General features: G+C 37.6%; 2 protein-coding genes across 8 annotated transcripts in view; one reads left to right on the top strand and one right to left on the bottom strand.

Annotated features, from left to right (window-relative positions):
- Nucleotides 1–22,278, bottom strand: part of LOC131544800 (sialoadhesin-like) — a 222,623-nt gene that overhangs the window by 137,151 nt on the left and 63,194 nt on the right. The gene's annotated exons all lie outside the window — the stretch shown is intronic.
- LOC131544805 (ubiquitin carboxyl-terminal hydrolase 37-like) lies at nucleotides 13,989–19,822 on the top strand. 6 transcript variants are annotated; one of them, XM_058783281.1, is made up of 14 exons: nucleotides 13,993–14,504; nucleotides 14,953–15,361; nucleotides 15,555–15,656; nucleotides 15,832–15,933; nucleotides 16,178–16,214; nucleotides 16,563–16,712; nucleotides 16,878–17,003; nucleotides 17,209–17,335; nucleotides 17,536–17,672; nucleotides 17,804–17,903; nucleotides 17,989–18,068; nucleotides 18,158–18,261; nucleotides 19,143–19,221; nucleotides 19,317–19,822. In XM_058783281.1, the coding sequence occupies exons 1-14, from the start codon at nucleotides 14,487–14,489 to the stop codon at nucleotides 19,339–19,341; spliced, it is 1,596 nt and encodes a 531-aa protein (XP_058639264.1). In that variant the 5' UTR covers nucleotides 13,993–14,486; the 3' UTR covers nucleotides 19,342–19,822. The 6 variants fall into 6 exon arrangements, with proteins under 6 accessions (XP_058639260.1, XP_058639263.1, XP_058639261.1 ...); XM_058783277.1 differs by lacking the exons at nucleotides 19,143–19,221; nucleotides 19,317–19,822 and adding an exon at nucleotides 18,745–19,114 and having other exon boundaries at nucleotides 13,989–14,504; XM_058783280.1 differs by lacking the exons at nucleotides 19,143–19,221; nucleotides 19,317–19,822 and adding an exon at nucleotides 18,745–19,113 and having other exon boundaries at nucleotides 13,989–14,504; nucleotides 15,558–15,656; nucleotides 15,835–15,933.

The following is a 22,278-nucleotide window of genomic DNA, read 5'->3' as shown; positions in this document are numbered from 1 at the left end:
TCCTGCCAGTAACTATAACCTGATTCAGACAGTAATTGTTTCTCATGTGGATGTCTGTAAAAATAAATGTACACAACACCTTAGTGATAAAACTCATGGATTCAGAAGGTGATTTATTCACAGTTGAGAAGCGAGTTCTGTGATCCTACGAACCCAGGAACACGCTGCTCACGTGGCTAGTCACATGATTGTCTGCTGTAAATGAAATGAAATGATTTTTTTCTTATTATTGTGTAAAATGTATTAAAAATGTCTTATTATTATGTTAAATGTACTCTTATTATTAAGCATATTTTAGAATATGTATAATCCTATTTATTATTTGATTATTTAAATCTGTCTAAAATGGGAAAATAGACATGCTATACTTAATTATACGCAATGTATATAATACACATTTTAAAACTGCATTGCATACCTACTGCTGTCATAATAAAGACCCATTTTGAATGTTTACGTGATTTTCTTCTCTTGGTGGAGCCAGGGCCGTCTTCGTGCAACTGATGCGGTCGCACCGGGCCCCGCGCTTTGAGGGAGCAGTTATAAAATACTGTTCTTGTAAATACTTTACAACATTTCCGAAATAAATATGCATGCAAATTACAGTGAAGTACAACAATTACCGTATGATGTTCAGCAGTGGTCAAAAAGGTATTAAATACTGAATTTTAAATCGTTTTCATCTTGTAAACTCAGAGATGTGGATTCAGACGGCAATTAAATTACAACACGACCCTGGTGTTTGTCAGAAAACAGTAGGTAATTCAGCTGGGGATTTTTACGCAGGTGGTGAGAGAAAAAACATGACATTCTGGATTCGTACAGCAAATAAAATCACTGACTACCCCTTGTAAATGGTGAAAATAACTTACGTCCCCATGAGAAACTATTACCGTCCGAATAGGGTTTATGACATAATTATATCATAGTACACAATAATTCACAGTAACACTTTACTTTGATGGTCCCTTTTCAACATTCTGTTGACAATAAATAACTTTGCACTTACGTCAAGTCAAGTCACCTTTATTTATATAGCGCTTTTACAATACAGATTGTGTCAAAGCACTTAACAGTATCAAATTGGAGGATAGAGTGTCAGTAATGTATAATGATAATATTAAACACTCAATTTTCAGTTAAAGGCATTTCATTATTGAATTCAGAGATGTCATTGTCTAGCTCAGTTTAGTTTAAATAGTATCTGTGCAATCAAATCGGCGATAATCGCTAGAAATTAAGTTAAGTGTCCCCAAACAAACGTGTCAACAAACTCTCAGTAGAGTATTAGTAGGCTGTCTGATTAATATCTGCTTCCTCTTTATAGTGATAGTCTCCCAACAGATAATCTACTGACTAGAAGTAACTTTGCAAGTAGATGTCAACTTATTCTAACCCTGACCCTACCAATCTACTTATACTGTACTGACACACTAATGAGAGTATGTATATATTTATGTGCAACGTTACTTATAGTCAACAGAATGTGTTAAAGGGACCATCAAAATAAAGTGAAACCAAATTCACTTTTATATTAAGACACTTGCAAACACGTTACATGCAGTAATGTGGTTAACGCTTCTCACCACTGATTATTCACTGGAACAAAACAAGCTACAAAACTAAACAAACGAGGTTAAAGTGTTTGAGATGCACTCAGCCTGACTTCCTGTTTGACGTTGGTACCATCAACTTAATACTGACTTTACAGTGCCACCAAAAATAATTTAGACACTTAGGGTGTTTCCACATGAAGTATATTTTAAATGAAGCAAACTCAGTTCAGTTAAAGTGAACCAGAAAAGAAAACTGCTGTAAGTGACCTCAGTGCTTTTAGTGTTCACAACGTAAACAGGCTGATACATTTACATTACATTTACATTTAGCAGACGCTTTTATCCAAAGCGACTTACATTGCATTCAAGTTACAGTTTTTACATTTTATCAGCTGTATATGTTGATACAACATATACATATTTGCAATATATCAAAACAAGTGGCCTTTATTTTAATGAAATATAGCAAAAGCACAATTTTCAATAAAAAAATAAAACATTTAAAAAAATAAAACATGATAATAAATATGATGTATAATAATGATGTCTTTCAAACTGCAGTCCAGAGTCTCTCTGATAGTCGAGCATTAGTGGAACATGTTTATGTTAATTTGATGAACTACAGCTCTGGGGCCTGTACCATGAAGCTGTATTAGCTGGCTAGCCAGGTAAGCTTCAGTTTAGTTTGCACCAATCCTGGATTTTAAGTACCATGAAAGTGGCTTGGCTTTCAGCTGCGTTCATTGCCATAATAACTTACACACCACAGCTATCCTGCTCCGGGGCAGGTTATGTTCTGAGTTAGAGATCTCAAACCAATCAGATGTGAGCAAACTGACACATGTCTGACACAAAAAACTCACTCCCCCAGTTTCTCTTGCTCCAAATTAAAGGTCACTACAACTAAAAAAAAAATAATAATTGTCTGACCAAAACCAAAAATTGAGTTATTTTATATGATTTATATTATTATTAATCCATTACACACAAGCAATTTTAGTTTAACAGTTATTATAAATCATTTATTTTAAATGAATGTTAATATATACAGATTTTATATAATATAAATAACCTGTAGAATCAATAGATAATGCTTTAAAAATGACTATGTGACCTTACATGTTCGAGTCTCTATCGCTGTATATTTCCAACTATAAAAACTAACTTAACAAGTTTCACTCGTGAATGCACTGATAAAGCAAGATAATTTATTTTATTTGTCTTCTTTCATGAACAAGTACTTGTAATTGTAAATGCATCATATTCTTCAATCTCGTAACCTTTAGCAAAACCTTTAACCTTTAACCAAGGCTCATGATTGGCTGTTCGCCAGTGATGTCACACATTCATGTGCACCTGCTCCAAAAACTCAAGATCAAAGCCTGAGCTGACAAAGAAAGTTGATGATCAGCATCATGGTACCAACAAAGCCGGATTGGAGTGGTTTGGTTTTGTCAACTCGAAACTAATCCTGTAACTCTGAATTTGTTCATCTGCCATCATGGTACAGGCCCCTGGTCAATAAACCTGAGCAGAACTGACTTCAAACATCCACTAAAAATGATGTTGAAACAACCTGGTTAAAATGTAGTGAAAAAGTGTCTCAGAAAACAGAAGTTAGTTCTAAAAAGGCTTGAGCATCATTTGTTGGCACTTGGTTTGATGTGTTGTGTTTAATGCAATGGAATTCATAAATTTTTAAAGGAATAGTTCACCCAAAAATGAAAATACTGTCATTAATTACTCATCCTCATGTTGTTCTAAATCAAATATTTTTGATGAAATCCAAGAGCCGAGACCCTTCACAGACAACAACGTAACTACCATGTTCAAGACCCAGAAAGATAGTAAGAACATTGATAAAATAGTCCATGTGACATCAGTGGTTCAACTGTAATTTTATGAAGCTACGAGACTACTTAGTGTGCAAAGAAAATAATGACTTTATTCAACAATTTATTCTCTTCTTGTCAAGGAATGACTCGGAGAAACAAAATAGCAGATCCAAGTGCAGCTTTATTCTTAGAAAAACAAAGATCAAAAACACTGGCACGAGGTAATCCACAAACAGAATCCATAAACACAAAGAAACGAGTAATACTGCAGCAACCAAAGACAAAGTGAGCATAATATAAATACTGTAACAGTGAGCTAACAGGTACATGATAAACAGCTGGAGGAAATGAAACAATCAGTGCAAGGGATGATGGGAACTGAAGTCCAGAACAAAACAAACAATAATGCAGAAGTGTGTCTCTTCTGCCCCCAGCTTGCGTTTCTATACAGTGCTTCGGCAGCGAGCTAAACAAAGCCCCCAGTAAAGGTTGTAGACAGTTTGTGTTTTAGATTCTCTTTACTGTAGACCAACTTGTGAAACTGTAACATAAAGTAACAAAAATAGTGTAAAGATATTTATCTAACAGAAGCACTGTTACTTCACACAGCACAATACTCAAAAACACACTCAAGTGCTTAAATCATACATTTAAACAAAATGTAAACATAGTCATGTTATTATAACTAAGCGAATACAATCTATTATCAAGGTTTTAATCTTTGAATGGTGTTTCTAACATGGCATAAGTAAATAGTTCTCAAAAATATACAACCATGCAAAATACCTAATCATTTCGATGTATAACTGTATAAATAATTATTCAAACTTACAGATTTTTGCGTTCTCAAGGGTAAAACATGTAGGAAGGACAGGGATGCACAAACATACTCTGCACCATGTGCTCTGAAAATCCCGCAATGGCTGATGTATTGCTAAGAGTATAAGAGTTCTCGGAATGGCCACTAGGTGACGGTATTCAATAACAAATTAAAACATAAGGCCAGGATAGTGTCCTCTGGTGGCTGTCAAGGGCACAGCACACACTGGCTATGACACTTCTGTCTCAGTCTTTGATGCTCATTCAGGAGAGTGCATGCGTGTGATGCTGCTGACGCAGGAGCCGGTGTCTATCTCTCTTAGTTTATCGTCTTTTTAATCTGGTTCAAATAAGTATCCTCATAGCCTCACAGCTTACTTACTACGTTTCTGGGCCTTGAAGGGATCGGTTCCCTTGCTGTCTATTGAGGGTCAGAAAGCTCTCGGATTTAATAAAAAAAATCTTAGTTTGTGTTCTGAAGATGAAGGAAAGTCGTACGGCTTTGGCAGAATGACAGAATTTTCATTTTTGGGTGAACTAACCCTTTAAGTGTGACTTAGCGGTCTAAATACTTTAACATATACTTTAAGATGTCATCACATTAAATTTGAACAATAAAGAATATAATCTGCAGTCGGCGCTGATAGCCTTGCAGTGCGCCAACATGCAGCCGTTATTGTGCTAATCCTGACACGAGGACCTTTCCTGATCCACCCCACACTTCACTTCCTGTCAATTCTGATCTGTCCTGTCTCAATAAAGACAAAACATGCCAGAAAAAGAGAATAGAATCAGCAGTAAGACTAAAGTCACAAACCCTCCTACACACAGCACAACCTGTTGAAATTGATCCTCAACTGAATACAATATATTTGAAAGTGTAGAAGAGGGCAGCCAAACTCAGTTCCTGAAGCTCTGCAGACCTGTAAATTTGAGCTGATTTGAGAACTACAGATAACAAGGCTGGAAACACTGCTGGACTGTGGCCCTTCAGGAACTGAGTTTTGCACCCCAGATATAGAATATAATAATAATAATAATAATAATAAATTTTATTTGTAATGCGCCTTTCTTAAACTCAAAGAGTCATCAAATCAACCAAAACTACATAATATCAAAATAGATTTACAGTAAATAATCATACATTAAAAGCTTTACTAAAAAGGTGTGTCTTAAGAAGTTTCTTAAAACAATCCAATGAAGCAGTATTCCTAATGAACACAGGTAATGCGTTTCATAGCTTAGGCCCATTATAACAAAAAGCCCTCCCCGCCATGGATAAATATAATAAATATAATAAAATACTTGCGGAGAATGAGAGGCAGTGCACCGGACCCCATACTGACACATTAATAAAAATAACCTGTTGTCCGGTGTCACCTAAAACAGACACTTCCTGTTTAAACAGTCATTTCACACTTCAAGAAGAGACGAGGGAGGAGACGAAACTCTTTACAGAAATAAATGAAGAAATAGGAAGAAAAAGAGATCCATTATAAGATATTGAGCTTCTTTTTTTAGTGCATGCAAGTTGTTAGAGCTCTGTTTCTCTACTTGAAGATACATTGTTCTGAAACTGTTATTTTGTTCATTCACACTCAAAGACGCACACATTAAGATTAGATGTCATGACGTAACATCTACTGTAGGCCTTTTCGTGTAATTTGAGTTATACTTTTTGTAGTTTGCAGCTGAAGTGTGCTTCATTCTGGAGAGATTGTGAGTAGCTCTGGTCTCAGTTTGTCGGCCAAAAGCCTTGCCTTCAACACAGACGACAGGCAGCTGCAGTCAAGACGAGTGGAAAAGAGCTGCAGAGAACAAAGCAGAAGTAACACCAGCAACTATCAGCTCAACTCCATCCACTCACTGAACACTTTTATTAGGACTCTTAAAGGCCAAACTGAAACCTGAAATTTCACCAAAAATTTAAAATTCTGTCTGACTCTCATATCATTCTAAACCCGTAAGACCTTTGTTCATCTTCAGAACACAAATTAAGATATTTTTGATGAAATCCGAGAGCTCTCTGACCCTCCAAAGACAGCAAGGACAGGCCCGTAACCAGCTATGAGGTCACAGAGGTCCTAACCTCTGTATATTTTTCATGTTCAAAAATCTAATTTGTTCTCTGAATGACTAATTTGCAAAGTCTGCATGACATGTATAATTCAGTTTAGACAGTTTGCAAGAATGTTTAGCGTCTGTGGTATGAACATGATCGCTGCGAGACGCTGGTGGAGTGAACGAGGCTTGAGGGAGTTGTGAAATCAGCCTTAAAACCATCGTTTTATTTAAGTGATGTTCACTTGTCGTGGTCTTCGCTGACATTCAGGGCTGCGTTGTGGTCGTCTCCGGGTGCAGGTCCATCATCTGGTCTGGATACGGACCGGATCCGGCTGACTACGTTAACCTTAGGACAAGAGTGACACAAAAACACTGAAATAAGCAACAAGCATCAGTATTGACTTTTTCTCACAGCACCTGTAATCACACAAACACATTTTCATACAACTTTCATGACATCTCATAGCAAAGATTACTGTTATATGTAGGATGTAAAAGTAGGTTTGTAGACATTTAACCTTAAATATTGATATGAATCTTTTGACATTGCACATTTATTACATGGTAAAACTAGTTGGCTAAATCAAGTTTAAAACTCTATTTAATCTTACTTTTAAAGATGAAGTAGAATATTGAATATTGAAGGATGAAGTAGAATCAAAAACCAGGCTGGAGCACTTGAATGAGCTGTAAAGCTGCAACAGAACACGCGCACACACACGCTGGTTTTCCATGTTTTATGGGGATATAATGATTTTTATACTGTACAGACCATATATTCTACCACCCTACACGCGCACACACACAAACAACATACAGGGGACTCTCCATAATCGTAATGGTTTTTATACTGTACAAACTGTATGTGCTACTGCCCTGCACCAACCCTACACCTAAACCTACCCCTTACAGGACACTTTCTGCATATTTAGATTTTCAAAAAACTTCATTCTGTGTGATTTATTAGCTTGTTTACCTCAATTTAGGTCGCCACCGTGACACAAGTCCCCATGAGTCTATGTGTTACGAGTCCTGGGCCTGCTCTTCTGTCTGACTGCCATAAGAGGTCGCCCTGCCATCATATTGACTTTCACACCACACATCACAATGGACTCCAATTCCCATCATCCATTACTGATCACAGCTGTTACCAATCACTCATTGCACTAATCACAGGCACACCTGATCCTACGCACACACTGATCACATGCCTTGTTTAAACCCTGGACTTTCCTTCTGTCAGTGCCGAGTATTGTATGCATTTATCACTGTACTAGTTGTTAGCTACTCTACAGAGCCCTGTTAGTTTCCTAGTCTTGCCTTGCCTGTTTTTCCGTGTTTGTTTCTAGCCCGTGTTCCCTGGATTAAGTCTTGCCTGTTTTCCCGTGTTTGTTTCTAGCCCATGTTCCCTGGATTAACCCTTGCCTTGCCGTTTGGACACTGTTTGCACCCCTATTGGATTCTAGCCCGTGCTCCCTGGATTATCTCTCTGCCTTGCCCATTGGATTCTGTTCACCGATCGTTGACCCACGCTTGTCCTAGGATTACTCTTTGTCTTGTCCCTGCCATACCTGTTTGCCATTGTTTCGACCCTGCCTGTATTTATGACCATGCCTTTAAATAAAAGCTTCAGAACAGAACAGAATACTCGGCCACACGAGGATCCAGCAGCTTTTCCAGCAATGGACCCTGGTCAGGTATGGATCCATTCAACCAGATGTTCATCCATTGAAGAGTACGTCACTCAATTCTGTGAGCTAGCGTATATGATTCCATTTGATGAGGTTGTATTAAAAGACATTTTCCGTTTTGGATTGAGCGAGCCAATCAAGTCATGTTTACCTGAGGGGAAATTTAATTGTAGTTTTATGAACTATGCTTTGCTGTGTGCTGGCTCTTTGTTTACTGTGGGTGTCGCGGAAGAGGAACGCGACGTCGCGTCTGTGACTGAAATGGCAGCCATACCAGCGTGCACTCACAAAATGGCAGCAACACCGGAGCCCGTTCACAAAATGGCGGCCACAACCACACCCCGTCATGTCATTGCTGTCAGTCATGAGCCAAGTCAAGTCACAGTTAATGTCAACGAGTCAAGTTACAGTTGATGTCAGAGAGTCAAGTCAAGCCAAAGTTGATCTTAAAGAATCAAGTCAAGTTATAGTTGATGTTAAAGAGCCAAGCCAAGTCACAGCTGATCTTCGCGAGTCAAGCCAAGTCACAGCTGATCTTCGTGAGTCAAGCCAAGTCACAGCTGATCTTCGTGAGTCAAGCCAAGTCACAGCCGATCTTCACGTCACAGCTGTCCGTCCAGAGTCACAGCAGCACGTCTCCGCTGACCTTCCAGAGTCGGGGCACGTCACGTCTCCGCTGACCTTCCAGAGACGGGTCACGTCCGGGCTGACACACCCAGATCATCAAGGTCAGTCTTCCATTATCCCAGTCTAATATCCAGTGTGAGGGATTCACCGCTGGTGTCTGCACGCGCAGCTGGTATCCCCAAACCAACTCACTCTAACCCTCCTGTTCTTATGCTTATTCCCCTGTCTGAGGCACTTCCCCTGATGGGAATCGCTTTGTGTTGCGTGTGGGCTGCGTACACCACCGCAGAACTGCCAGAGGTGGCGGTCCACGCTGCAGAACCTCCAGAAGTGGCGGGGCTCGCGTCGGCCCCTTGTATGATGGTGGCACCCAGCAATGAACTCTCCCTGTGTCCTGAGTTTACCACTGTAGAACCTCCAGAGGAGCGGCAACCACCGCAGAACCTCCTGAGGTAGTGGTGCCCGCTACTGTGTTCCCCGAAGCTATGGAGGCCACTGCAGTCTCTCCAGAGGTGGCGGCGCATGCTACAGATCCTTTCGAAGCAGCGGTGCTTGCTTCAGTTCCCTGCAAGTTGGTGGCGCCCAACAATACACTTACAGCCTGTCATGTAGCTTTTGGAGGAGCCGTGGCTGAGCTCTCCCTGTTTCCTGATGGTACTGCTGTAGAACCTCCAGAGGGGGCAACATCTGCTGCAGAACCTCCAGAGGTGTCAGTGGTATCAGCCTATGAATCCTTGTCCTGCCCTGTCACGGCCATGAAGGCCATCTGTGAACTTTTTCCCTGTCCTTTCACGGCTAAGGAGGCCTACACACGTTGGTTTTCCATGTTTTATGTGGACATAATGGTTTTTATACTGTACAGACCGTATATTCTATCGCCCTACATCTAAACCTACCCTTTCTGCTTTTTTAGATTTTCAAAACACTTCATTCTGTTTGATTTATAGGCTTGTCTCCTCATGGGGACCAAAAATGTCCCCAAAAAGCAGGAAAAAATCAAGGTATCACTATATAGATGTAATGTCTAATGTTAAGGTTTGTTTTTAAGTTTGACGTGAGACCGCTCCACACTACGCTCACTGGAAGTAGGATGCTGCCATCTTGGAAACCACATCAAATAACTTGTGTCACTGAGGTCAGGGTTGATCGATCTGCACCAAGTTCACAGGTCGGATATCCAACATCAAGTGGTGATCCAGACGTTATTTCCAAATAGGAAATGAGAAAAATCCAAATGTTAAGTTGTCTGAAACACAGCATAATGCCACACTTTACACATTAGGCACAGAATTCTGGGTTAACAGCGTAAACGAGGTAAATCCCAGGTAAAAGACAATTCTGTGCAACGTTCCTTTACCAGTGGATAAAAGTGAGTTTTAGAAAAATAAAGGATACCTTGGGGCTAAGTGCAGTGTTAAAAGCCCTTTTAAGGGGAAAATCTAGGCCATACTGGTAGTCTACTTTTAGTATTAAAAAACTGCACCTGATGTGGCTGCGAACATCTTGTGGTTAAAATTTAGTTTGTGATTTGATTTACTGAGTGTTTTAGATTCACTGAGCAGTATGTGACACATGCAAGTTGAAGATGTTTGCAAGTTCATCTCATCAAAAATAAACAAGTAAATAAGATAAATAAAAACGCTGTATCACCTGTTGGCTTGAACAGATTTTACTGCTGTAATTGTGCCCAAGTTGTTGTTAATATGGCAAGGCAAGTTTATTTATATAGCACATTTCATACACAATGGTAATTCAAAGTGCTTTACATAAAAGGAAGTAAATAATCATAAAAAATTATCACAACAATATAACAGGGATCTTTTAAAATGATTTAGAAATTGATTTAAAATGAATTTAAAACAGTTAAGAATAGAAAATGATTATAAATAGAATACAGTGCAGTCAGTTCAGACGTAGCCCAGTGTTCATCAGTAAATGCACAGCTGAACAGATGAGTTTTGAGTCTGGATTTAAATGTGGCTAATGTTTTAACAGATCTGATCTCTTCTGGAAGCAGCTTCCAGCTGCGGGCCGCATAATAGCTAAAAGCAGACTCTCCTGGTTTTGTGTGAACCCTTGGTATTTCTAACTGCCTTCAAAATGGCGCTACAGTGAGACGGAGAGGTGACGAATTGTTGAAAAGTGTTTTTTTTTATTTTCTTTGCATACAAAAAGTATTCTATTCACATCATAAAATTCATATTGAACCACTGATGGCAGATGGACAATCCTGACGATACTTTTCATGGAGTAACCCTTTAAGAAGCAACCTCCGTGATTTGATTCTGGAGCCGGCCCTGTCTTATAATACAGAACAAACAACAAAAAATGGTTACATACTGTCACAAATTCATGCCATATTTTTCACATTTAGATTTAGATTTTTCACATTAAGTATGTGCGGTATGGTTTGTTGTGGAAACAAACAATGGTCTTCTCAAATTTGTCAATAAAGCTCAAGAAGCAGAGTTCCAGATGTCAAAATAAGACTTTATTGACCACAGCAACAAAGCCGAGATGACGGCCGCCGCATCTAATCTCTGTCTGTCGGGGCATCCGTTTTATACCCGTTTTCCCCCCCATATTTGGTAGTTCCGGTTTTTTATTGGTTATGCCTGTCTGGTTTGCCACGATTTATTACCAGCCCACCTGGTCCATCTTTTAATGGTAGAATTTGGCCAGATCCACCATTTTTTTTTAACTTTCATTTTACGGCTTCCCATTGGTTGGCGGTGTTCCCATAAGACATACATCAAAGTTGTTTACTTGTACCTGTCATATCCTGGAAATCACCCAAAGTTCATTGGGTTATTCAAGTTCATTGGTACACTACAATGGAAAATACCAACACTGTCCAATGGATGGCCCCTTAAGACTTACAATCTGCACTAAGACATCCAGTATTTGAGTAATTCAGTATATTGATCAGTCTATTGATTACTTTTATAACCATACACAATATTTTAAGTAAGATAATACTATATTGAGTAAATAACATAATATATAGTAAAATAACACAATAGGTTCTGTTCTGTGCAAAAACTCCCTGCCATCCTAGAGTTAACAGAACAGAACAAAGCACTTAATGATATTTAAGTGTAACATTATTCAAGAAAAGAAGTCTGATTCAGCAAGGAATATCAGAAAGCCAAGTCCTGACTGTGTGAAAGGAGGAGTTGGGGATGGAGAAGGGTAATTTGCTCCTGAGCAAGCGGGAAAAGCTGCTGATTAATTCTGAATAGAGCTTATATAGGAATGTCGCGATAGGTGTCGTATTCCTAAGTAGATGTGATCAGCTGAGAATCAGCCGATGCAAGCTTGACTCACGTGACCTGCCAGAACTAATGCTAACGCTTAATTTAACAATAAATACCAGTTTGACAACAATAACAAAACCAATGAGAAGAAAAGGAAAAGAAAGTTGACAAATAATAAATAAGCCATCAGAAGAAGCTCACAGAGCTCACCATCTCACACTTCTCACTCTGTCTTCATGAGGACGGCTCCACAGCACCATCAGCATGAAGATAACTTTATTCCCAGAAGATATCAGAATCAGATATCAGTCAGATTCAAGCACATGGCTGTAATGGCATCTGTAAAGTGTATTTGCACAGTGACTCCTGCTCTGTGTCTGTATTTGGTAACTTCGTGCTCTGCTGAGGAAGTGTTTCACAGCACCGTGCCACTCATCGACTAATATTTTTATTCCACAGCACTGAATGACAAGTCAAAATAAACCAAGAAATAACATGTTTTTCAATTAATTTAATGCTGGTTGCAACAGAAGAGCACTCTATTAATGGCAACTTCACTAAAGATAAGGTTTGAGGTTTCCTGAACCGAACTGTCTTTTCTCACAGATGAAACATTTACATTTACATTTATGCATTTGGCAGACGCTTTTATCCAAAGCGACTTACATTGCATTCAAGTTACAGTTTTTACATTTTATCAGCTCTTGCTTTCCCTGGGAATCGAACCCATGATCTTGGCGTTGCTAGCGCCATGCTCTACTATTTGAGCTACAGGAAAGCTGTAGCTCAAATAGTAGACTGATGTGACCTAATTGTCCATGATCATTTGCTTCAAACAGTAAAATTATAATACACAATATATTTTAATTCTAAAATCACTTTAAGCATGCATTGCATTAAACACATTTAGCTTCATATTTAATAATCATTTAAAATATTCATAAGCATTCCCTACACAGCAACAACTGCTGGATTTCTCGAGTCTCTCACCTTGGAGAAGAAAAACCAGGAGAACTCCTAAAATGGAGCAGCAGGACTCTTGAAAGACGTTCATGTCCAGAAGAAGTTTAGACGACAGACTGAGGCATCCGTGACAGCAGATACAGAGAAACAGAAGAGAGAGAAACACACTTCCTCACAGCATCTCACGCAAGAGCACAAGCATTTCATCAACCAATATCTGCAGTTCATAAGAAGTTGAAGTGAAGCATTATTTTGTGTCGATGCAGATGAGTATGTGTCACTGAACTACAGGAAAATCATAACAATTCTGTGATTATTTACTTATATTTAGAGGCTTCAGTTCCTCTTGAAGCTCACAGACTGACAATGTTCAGGCCATTTCACAATTATATGTTTCACGATAGTCAGTGTCAGCTTCAGAGGAAAAGGCAGATGGATCTGTTGGTGGATTTTGGCTGAGTATAATTAACAAACAATTAGAAATTTACAACACTATTATAAAGACTTTCGAGAAGCTGAGAATAACATTCAGTGCTCCAGACTGTCATCAGATTTCACTCGTGAACACTGTTGTTGAAGTTCGGTTGAATAAGAAATTTGTAATAAAATTTAATAAAGTGAGATGCAGTGTTGATGTGTGTAAAAGGTGTGGTTTATAAAGATCCTCAGGTGTTTCCTCCGTCCTTTGTGGAGCAATTAATGGAGCCTTTTCACATTTACAGGATTGGAGTAAACTATAACAGGATAAACTTGTACATGAGAGACCACAATTATTATTATTATTTATTTTGTGTGTGTTTGTGTTCCCACAAACTTTTTGGAACATCAATATTTTATTTCAGTGCTAAAAAACTGTAATTGTGTAAATGTAATTAAATCAGACATCTGCCCTCTTATAGCCCTATAGACACTGAGGACAGAGAGGCCTGATACTTTGTGCTATACATCTGAATAATGTGTGGATACTCCATTACTGCTTTGTGTTTAGCCAATTAATTATGAATCTAAATTATAAGTTACTTATATTATGAAACGATTTCATAAAAAAAATAAATAAATTAAAAAAAAAAAAAAAATCATTGTTTTCATTACTACTGTAAAAAAACAAAACAAAAAGAAAACAAATCGGGGCTGTTACCCGTCTAAGGTAAAAAAAAAAAAAAAAAATTGGGGCTGTTACCCGTCTAAGGTTTATACAACAAGGGAGGAAAAGCATATAACGATCATTTTATAGTACAAAGCTGAGCAAACATATATAGACATTAATCCAATACAGTAGATCCAATAAATCTAGATATTGACAGATATGTAAAAAAATAAATAAATAAAAATCAAGCAACAGTGTTTATGAAATATGCCGTTTTGTTGATGGATGTCGGATTTTTATTTAACTTTTTACCTACAAAAGTAGCCTGTAACGATCATCTTCAACTTCATATTATATTAAAAGGCTGAGCAGACATTTACAGACATCAATATTAAATATAATTTAACTAGACAACTAACTTCACTTTAAAAGATTATTTAAAAAAAAAAAAAGCGCGCGAGCATAGAACGTTGGTGACGGAGGCTGTGTGACGTCACAGTAAGACTCAGTGTAGCGCTCGCGCTCAGATCAGATCAGATCACCTGCAGCTTCATCAGTCATTATTACATTATTACACCTTCATCAAAATGGTTTGGTTGGTGAAGGTAGGTCTGACGCCGAACGGGGTTTTTAACGAGGTTTACTCCAGTCTGAATCCACAAATCTGAACAAAAAATACTTACTGAACTTTTCCATCATTATTGCGCCATTATAATCTACTGCTGTTTATTTTCACTGATTTGACTTGCTTGACGAGAAATACCATCAAAAATGTTCAACCTGTGTATTTAAAATGTCGCTCCTAACAGGTTGATGTGACTGGATTAAATACAAGTAAACCTGTTTATGCATTTTATGCATATCTGTATGCATGCTTTGTATAAATTTGTTTAAATGTGAACCAGCTGAGAATAATAGGCTAATTATTCCTAAAGCGGTATAAGAATTTAAAATATTAACTGAACTTTTTGGCTCAATTTATAGCCTCAGTCTCCACTTATGAACAGATTACCAAACATAAAGTATAATTCTGAGTTATGTTTATTCTTCTAGAATTTGGTGCGTGCCGTTCATCAGTCCGATGAAAAAATGGATAAAAATCCCAAAAAGGAGAAGAAGAAGAAGAAGAGGGTCAAGTTAGCGCTGTGTTCTTCAGTGGATGTGATGGACTCGTCCAGTGCAGCTCCTGAAGACCGTGACAAACCACCCTCATCTTCCTCTTCTTCCTCATCTTCCTCTTCTTCCTCTTCTTCCTCAGGCAAACGCAGATTTAAAGGTCTGCGGTGCTTCTTCGGCAGAATGCTGTCATTCTGTGGCGTGTCCTCGTCTTCTGAGCAGGATAAGACGTCTTCCATCCAGACTCAGAAGACCAGCGACGACTCGAGTGCAGTCGGCAGATCTTCTGAGGAGCTTCAAGAAGTTGATCTGCTGACTGCCGACCAGAAGAAAGAAGCAGTCGGAGGTTACAGACGCTTTCACAGACATTTCTCTTACATTCTTTTTGAGTTTTTCTGCCTCAAACATCAGGTTTTCTTAGCTCTATGTGTTTCTGATTGTTCAGGATCTACTTCCTAAAGCTTGCCTAGTTTCTATACCTTTATGTCATCAATAAAAAAGTTTGTATCATTAACATTGACAAAAACATGTCTTCACAGCAGTAGTTCCTCCTGGTTCCTCCTCATCTGCAGACGTCAGATCCTCAGAACAAACAGCGTCTGAGCTGCAGACTGAGATTCAGGAGACTGAACCCGTCACAGGTAACATATGATTCAGTTCTCCAGCTTTTCTACTGTACTTTTGCTTCATCTGAGCTGTTAAAGCTCTAAAATTCAGATTTACTCCTTTACTGTGAACATTTAAAAAAACAAGCAAATGGTTTGAACAACAGATCATTCCTTGTATTATTTGTAATATTGTAATATTTCTTCTCAGCAGTAGTTGAAGGGACTAAACCTCCTTCTCTCAGTGTTGATGGTCCTTCATCTGCAGACAGAGTCTCTGCTCAAGAGTTTTGGGAGACAAAACCCTTCACAGGTGAGAATTAATTATACATCCAGAGGTTTTAGTAGTAAATGCAAATTTGTCTTTTTAACTGTGTATTGAAATGTTTTGATACCAGATTATATTTCTGAAAGCGTTAAAAAATCCAGACTGAAGTTCTAGTGTAGACAAACAGTCCTGATATTGAAGTGAATGTTGTCTGTTTTAGAAAGTCTTTGCTGATGTCTGTAGTATGATACGATGTTTGACTAAAACTGCATAATTGATCTCTTTACAGACGCAGCTCTGAGCTTCGAGACCATTGATGTTGAGCGGTGAGTATCTGTGTGTAGCAGCAGGTTACTGACCCCCCCGCCCCCGCCATTCAGGAAAAAAAAAACATGTTTTCAAATTAATTATGAATGTATTTCAGATTTACAAAAAGTGGTCAAAAAATATGTTTCAAAATATGTTCATGTAGATGTATTTCTTGGTCATTGTTGTATATTAATGAAAATATACTTAAAAATATTTATATTGATATAATTTTAATAAGCATTCATAAATGTATTTTGCATTCAGCATAAATGTTGGCTACTCTAAGATTGGAAATGTATTTTCTTGCCTTTGAAATACATATTTTGGCATATAATTAGGAAACATATGTGTGATGTTTTCTTCAGTCTTGTAGAATTGCTGGCCAGTTTCGGAGTCCAGTGGCATGATCTGAGCAAGGATTCACTGAAGGAGCTGCTCAAGTCTTTGGAGGAACAGGAGGAAGCGTCTGAAGAGAAATCAGCTGAGGAGGATGATGCTGATCAAGCTGTGCTGGGGTAAAGACGCTTTTGAATGTCTGGACGCTCGTGCTTTATTATGAATTTCTCTGCAAAACTAGTCTCACATATTTAAGCAGAAACCTTTAGATCAAAAAAGCACAAATACAGTCAGCTGTAGTTTGTCTAATATGTCTGTCCACTAACAACGCTATCTGGTTACAGTCTTCCTAATTTAGGAAACACGTGCTATATGAACTCCGTCATTCAGTGCCTCCTCAGCGTTTCTCCCTTTCGGGAAGATTTGCTCTCGCAGCAGGAGAATCACACAGACAGCGCCACGCTGCTCAGGTACCAGATTTGTTGTGTGCTTCTGCTGTTTGAGTGTCAGCTTTCAGAAATTGTGTGACAAGTAAAGATTTAGTGTGTAAGCAGATGAACAAAACTGTAAGTTGCATGTCATATTGTAGCTCTCATGACATTCTCGAGTAGAGCAGAATAACCTTTAATTGTGGCACTAAAACAGTTCTAATAATATTAATGTGTTTGTTTCCAGAGCGTTAACTGACCTGCACATGAGCCGGATGGACAGCAGTGACTCTGATCTGAAGGAAACACACTTGGCTAAAGTTAAAAGCTACATAGAAAGTCACTTTCCAGTTTTCAAGGGACGCTGTCAGCAGGTGAGGACGCCTTAAACCAGGCTTCTTAACTAGATTAATTAGCAAAACTTCCTTGATTATGCTGTTTCACACAAACCAGCCATGACAATTCATCCTGATCTTATCAGCGCTGAACAATATAAATGTGGACTGTTATGCAGTCTTGGTGACTGTAAGCTGTTTGTTTATGAGCTGGATTTACCTTCTCTATCTCCTCTCAGGATGCACACGAGTTCTTCATGGCTTGTCTGTCCCGTCTAAAAGAGGAAAGCATGAGCTTGAGATCGTCTCATCCCTCATACACTTGCCCCGTGTCCAGTATGGAGTTCAAGCTCAGAAGCGAGCGCACCTGCAACAGGTAATGCCAAGCATCATCTGACATTTAATGTCACCAAAAGTTTGGCCTAAAGATGAATGCATTTGTATGAATTCATGCTCATTCAAAAGAAGCCCAACATTGAAACGTTTATGTTCACTCTGTTATTTTAGCTGCGGCCTCATGAAGAGTTTCACAGAGGAATCAAACTGCCTCTCGCTGGTCATCGGCCCTCATGCGAGTCTCACAGACAGTCTGCAGCAGTACATGAACGTGAGTATCAGCGCTGAAGTCATTATATTACATGAACAGGAGGCTCTCGTGTCTAATCAGCTGATGTCTGTGTTTGTTGTCTCAGGCGTCGTTCATTGATTGCGTGTGCAGTCTGTGTGGAGGACCACAGGCCTCTGAGACCCTGAAGTTTCTCTCTCTTCCTCGGTACGACACGCTGCTGATCAGTTACTGATCTGGAGAACAGCCAATCATGAGCTGCTCTGTAACGTCTGATCACTCGCATGTCTCTGCAGGGTCCTGGTCCTTCTGGTGCAGCGCTTTGACTTCACGTCCTCCATGATCAAGCTGAAGAATCGACTGGAGATTCCTGAGGAGCTGACGCTGTCCTGCGTTAAAGGTACAGTTACAGAACAGCCGTCCTGTTCATCATATAACTGTGAGTGATTACAGTGTTATTCCTGGATGCACACCATTATATCTGATTGCATTTGAACAGGCTTCTGTGCATCTGATTGTGTTTTGATGTCAGTCTCTCTTCACTGATTTGCATATTATAATTGAGCTATTTTTAATAGTGTTTTGTTGCATGTCAGTGTGCATTAGGTTTAGATTTGTGCAAAGTGTGGGAAATGTTTTGCTGATTATTTTCAAATGTAACTTCTGGAATTTGGAAGTTATTTTGAAGAAGAGAGACAGATCTTTTATCAACTACTAAGTAATATTTCAGTGTTTGGGGGTTGTAGCCTTCGAAGATTGTAATTAGCAATGCTGCAGTGACTGTTAATTACTCTTTGAGACAGCTTCAGGAAGAAATTAGCCATTCTTTTATTTTTAGTTTTTCATGAAGTGTTTTCATTTTTTGGTCTGTGATCTTCAACAGAGAGAACAAAGCAGCCAGAGACAGACGAAAACAGCAGAGCAGGCAGCCGATCATTTCTCCAGAAAATATTCAGGAAAAAGAACAGAGTTGCTCCACAGACACCACAGGAAAGAGATAGATAGATAGATAGATAGATAGATAGATAGATAGATAGATAGATAGATAGATAGATAGATAGATGGATATATGCACGGATGGATGTACAAATATATACAGATGAGTGAATAGATGGTGGATGGATAGATAATAAATAGGGAGTAGATGTACAGAGATAGACAGATAGATAGTCAGATAGATAGATAGATAGATAGATGGATAGATAGATAGATAGATAGATAGATAGATAGATAGATAGTCAGATAGACAGCATTATCTTATAATCTCCGTGTGTTAAACAGGAAGAAGCTCCAGTCGTCATCAGCTCACAGTACAGACTCTCTGCTGTTGTGTCTCATGCGGGAAGCCATTTGTTTTTTGGTAAGAATTTTCATTCGTGTCATTCGTTCATTCGCTGGTCATGTGATCAGTTCCAGTCCGTCGTGAATGGACGCTGAAGTTTCTGGGTCTCGCAGGACACTACATCAGTCAGATCCGTGAGCGCAGGGAGGACGGATGGCTGCGGTGCAGCGACGCGTCTGTCAGAAGAAGCAGCTGGAGCGAGGTGTCCGAGGACGCCGGGGACAACGGATACTTGCTGTTTTACGTCAAGAGGAGTTTCATCCCATAATATTCAGTGTTCAGTCCTCACTTGTGTTTGGTCAGCTGCTTTGGGATAAAAACTCTGAACTCCTCCTCACTCTTGTTTCTGCAGCTGAGCAGCGTTTGGTGAGGAACAGATGAGGAAGACCCCGTCGAGAGGGTCTTGAGAAACCCTCATGCTCTGGTTTGTCAGTCGGCTGTTTTTGGGGTCAAACTTGCATCTGTTGGTTTGACGTGAGCGGCACAGATTCTCGTCTCATGGCAGCTTTGGGTTTGGGATGGGATTTGTTTTTGGACAGTTGGTGGTGTTTCGCCTCTCTTGTCCTTTTGGGGGTTGTTCCAGGGCCATAATCACTGAAGACATTGAGGGGGACAATAATTCCCCAGTAGTTAGAATTGGCTAAATTGTTCCCCCAGTATTGTAAGTTGTTGCAGTGCTCTGCTGAACTCGATTACACAGCGCTCTGTTGCTGTCAGAATGACAAAAAGGTTTAAAAGTGATGTTTTTAGGCTGGTCTGCCCTCGCAGTCTAACAGCACTCGTCACTGTCAAAACCACTGAGACGGCCAATCAAATCAAAGCAGGCGGCGTTTACTGTTCACTGAAGCAGAGCGAGAATTCCAAGCAAAAGTGTCAGTTTTAACACATGTACAATAGAACGAACAAAACAATACTTTTACGATACTTGACTAATATGGATGTTTTGAATTGAAAATATGGTATCATTTATATGATTCTTGTAATTAGGAATTCAAATTAGGAATACAAATAAGAATGAACATATGCAAATTTAAAAATATTATTTGCAAATAGTTCAAAATGATTATTTCCATGCTAAATTTGGACCTAGCATATTCTTCACTGTTCTATTCCTTTATGCTTTATTAAAAAAAGGAAAATAATGAATAACAAATTTTAAATATAATAAATATAAGTAATACATGAAAAACTTAAGTATTACATTTAAAAATAATACAAATAGGGTAGTAATGAAAATAAGTAATGCATAAATAAGTAATGCATAAAATGTAATAAAGTAATAAAAATATTTAGTAATAGAAATAATAAAGTAATACATACAAATGTAATAAAGTAATAAGCAATAATAAAATAAAAACAAAATTAATAAATGAAAAACAGAAGTATTAAATTAAAAATTACTACATTAAAAATAATAATAAGGTATAAATAAAGTAGTAAAAATAAGTAATGCATAAAATGTAATAAAGTAATAAGCAATAATAAATAAATAAAAACAAGTAATAAATAAACAAATGATAAACAGAAATATTAAAGTAATACATACAAATGTAATAAAGTAATAAAAATATTTAGTAATAGAAATAATAAAGTAATACATAAAAAGTAAATAAATAATAAACAATAATAAATAAATAAAAAACAAAATTAATAAATGAAAAACAGAAGTATTAAATTAAAAAGTATTACATTAAAAATAATAATGATAATGAAATAATAAATAGTAATAAAAATATTTAATAATATTTTAAGTAATGCATAAATAAGTAATGCATACAAAATTTTGTAAACTAATAAACAATAATAAATAAATAAATAAAAAACAAGGTATTAAAGTATTGCATTAAAAATGATAATAAAAATAAGGTATTAATAAAATAGTAAAAATAAAAAGTAATAAAGTAATAAAAATAATTAGTACATGATGTAATAAAGTAATAAATAAACAAATGATAAACAGAAATATTAAAGTAATACATAAAAAGTAAATAAAATAATAAAACAATAATAAATACAAATAAATAATAAAATAAAGTAATAAAAAAACAAGTAATAAATAACCATTAATAAATTATATTTACATTTTAATAATACTTTTATTCATTAATAAAACACATTAATACTTTTACCACAATCTAAGCAGGAAAACATGCACAAAAATAATAATAATAATTTAACTTAACATTTTAATTTTTTTTTAAATTAACATTCTAAAGTGACTTGCACTGTATTTAAGGAACACTTTTATAAATAAAGCATTATAATAAACCATTATTTGCGTCTGTGGCTCCATGATGAACCTTTAACCTCCACTGAACTGTTCCTTTGCACAAAAGGTTCTTTAGGTTATTAAATGTTCTTCAGGCTTGAAAAGCCAGTTCTTTTAGGAGCTGTTCATTGAAAGCTGCTTTGGGGAACCAAGAATGGTTCTTCTGTGGCATCGCTAGGAATTCTGGGCCCTGTGTAAAACAGACCTCTGGGCCCTGTGCGCTCTGTCACTGTTTCCCCTCACTTCTGCTGCTGCTGTGAGTGCATGCGCTTCACTGGTTCATGTATTCCCTGGAAACTGAACTCAGGAGCTTGTCATCTCTAGTGCCATGCTGTACTGTTTGAGCTGCAGGAACACTTCAGATATTACAAAACACTAGATAGGATTCAACAATTAACTGAACACTACACATGATATATAGAAGACACTTCTTTAAAAACATTACAAATCTTAATGTTCATAACTTTTGACTGGTAGAGTATATTACAGTTCAGTTAGGTTTCATTATTTTCCACATATTCAGTCCAGTCAGTTAATAAACATGTAGAATATTCAGTCAGACGTGCTTTTTAATAATAATAATAATAAAAACTCAAAGTGTTCCAAATGTTTCTGAACTCATTTAGTTTAATTTTCAGTACTAAATCATTTCTGAAGCAATTTCTTTCTCCAACCACTGTTTATCATCAGGAGACTGATGTGGTTTCATGTGTTTTTTTTAATGATTTTTTTTTAAATAAATGTTTAGATCAGTGATTCTGAACCAGGGGCCACTAGGGGCCCCAGCAAACATGTAAGAGGGCCTC

The sequence above is a fragment of the Onychostoma macrolepis genome, chromosome 07 (genome assembly GCF_012432095.1).
Source record: "Onychostoma macrolepis isolate SWU-2019 chromosome 07, ASM1243209v1, whole genome shotgun sequence".
Taxonomy (NCBI): Eukaryota; Metazoa; Chordata; class Actinopteri; order Cypriniformes; family Cyprinidae; genus Onychostoma; species Onychostoma macrolepis.
Note: the sequence above shows the minus strand (reverse complement) of the source record. Positions and strands in the feature narration are given on the sequence as shown.